The sequence below is a fragment of the Volvox carteri genome (genome assembly GCF_000143455.1).
Source record: "Volvox carteri f. nagariensis unplaced genomic scaffold VOLCAscaffold_30, whole genome shotgun sequence".
Lineage (NCBI taxonomy): Eukaryota > Viridiplantae > Chlorophyta > Chlorophyceae > Chlamydomonadales > Volvocaceae > Volvox > Volvox carteri.
The window spans coordinates 276,058-276,591 of record NW_003307573.1 but is presented as its reverse complement, the minus strand read 5'-3'; the positions used below and the strand labels follow the sequence as shown (position 1 = coordinate 276,591).

Genomic DNA, 534 nt, shown 5'->3' with positions numbered 1-534 from the left:
CCCCTCCCTCCAGCTCCCCCAGTAGCTACAGCCCAGACCGTCTGCACTGCGCGGGATATCAAGGACCTCAACCTAGCGAGACCACGAGACCGGACACGACGACTACACCTCTCTAAGGAATGTCGGTAACGTAATGTCCTCGGGGGGTCAATTGACGTCATCATCGCTTAGGACGGCATTGGGGGGAAGTTTTGGACTTTATGGACGCCTTTCGGCAGGCCGGCAGGCCGGCAGTTCATTTCTGAGTTCCTCCTGCATATGATGGTTTCCCTCCCCCCCTCCTCTTCGTTACCTCGGGCACCTCGCACCGCAGCCCCCGCCCCCGGAGCTGCTCCTCCATCCGCTGCTGCAGCAGCTCCACGTTGAGGATGTTCCACTCCATTCTCAGCCAAAGGGGCCGCAGACCCGCGGGTCGCTCAGAGGAGGTGGGGAGGGCGGCCAGCAGTGCAGCAGTGCCTGAGCGGGAGGTGCCGTAAGGCCGTCGTGTGCGGATGAGGGGTGAGGGTGAAGGTGTGGGGTGATTAACAACCCCCC

The 534-nt window shown here is 62.4% G+C and overlaps 1 protein-coding gene across 1 annotated transcript in view; it reads right to left on the bottom strand.

Moving 5' to 3' along the window:
- VOLCADRAFT_93168 (uncharacterized protein) overlaps positions 1 to 534 on the bottom strand; it is a gene marked incomplete at both ends in the record, with an annotated part of 40,891 nt that overhangs the window by 35,000 nt on the left and 5,357 nt on the right. Inside the window, one exon of the mRNA XM_002952446.1 lies at positions 309 to 415. Within this exon, the coding sequence (XP_002952492.1) occupies positions 309 to 415 (107 nt within the window). The remainder of the gene's footprint in view (positions 1 to 308; positions 416 to 534) is intronic.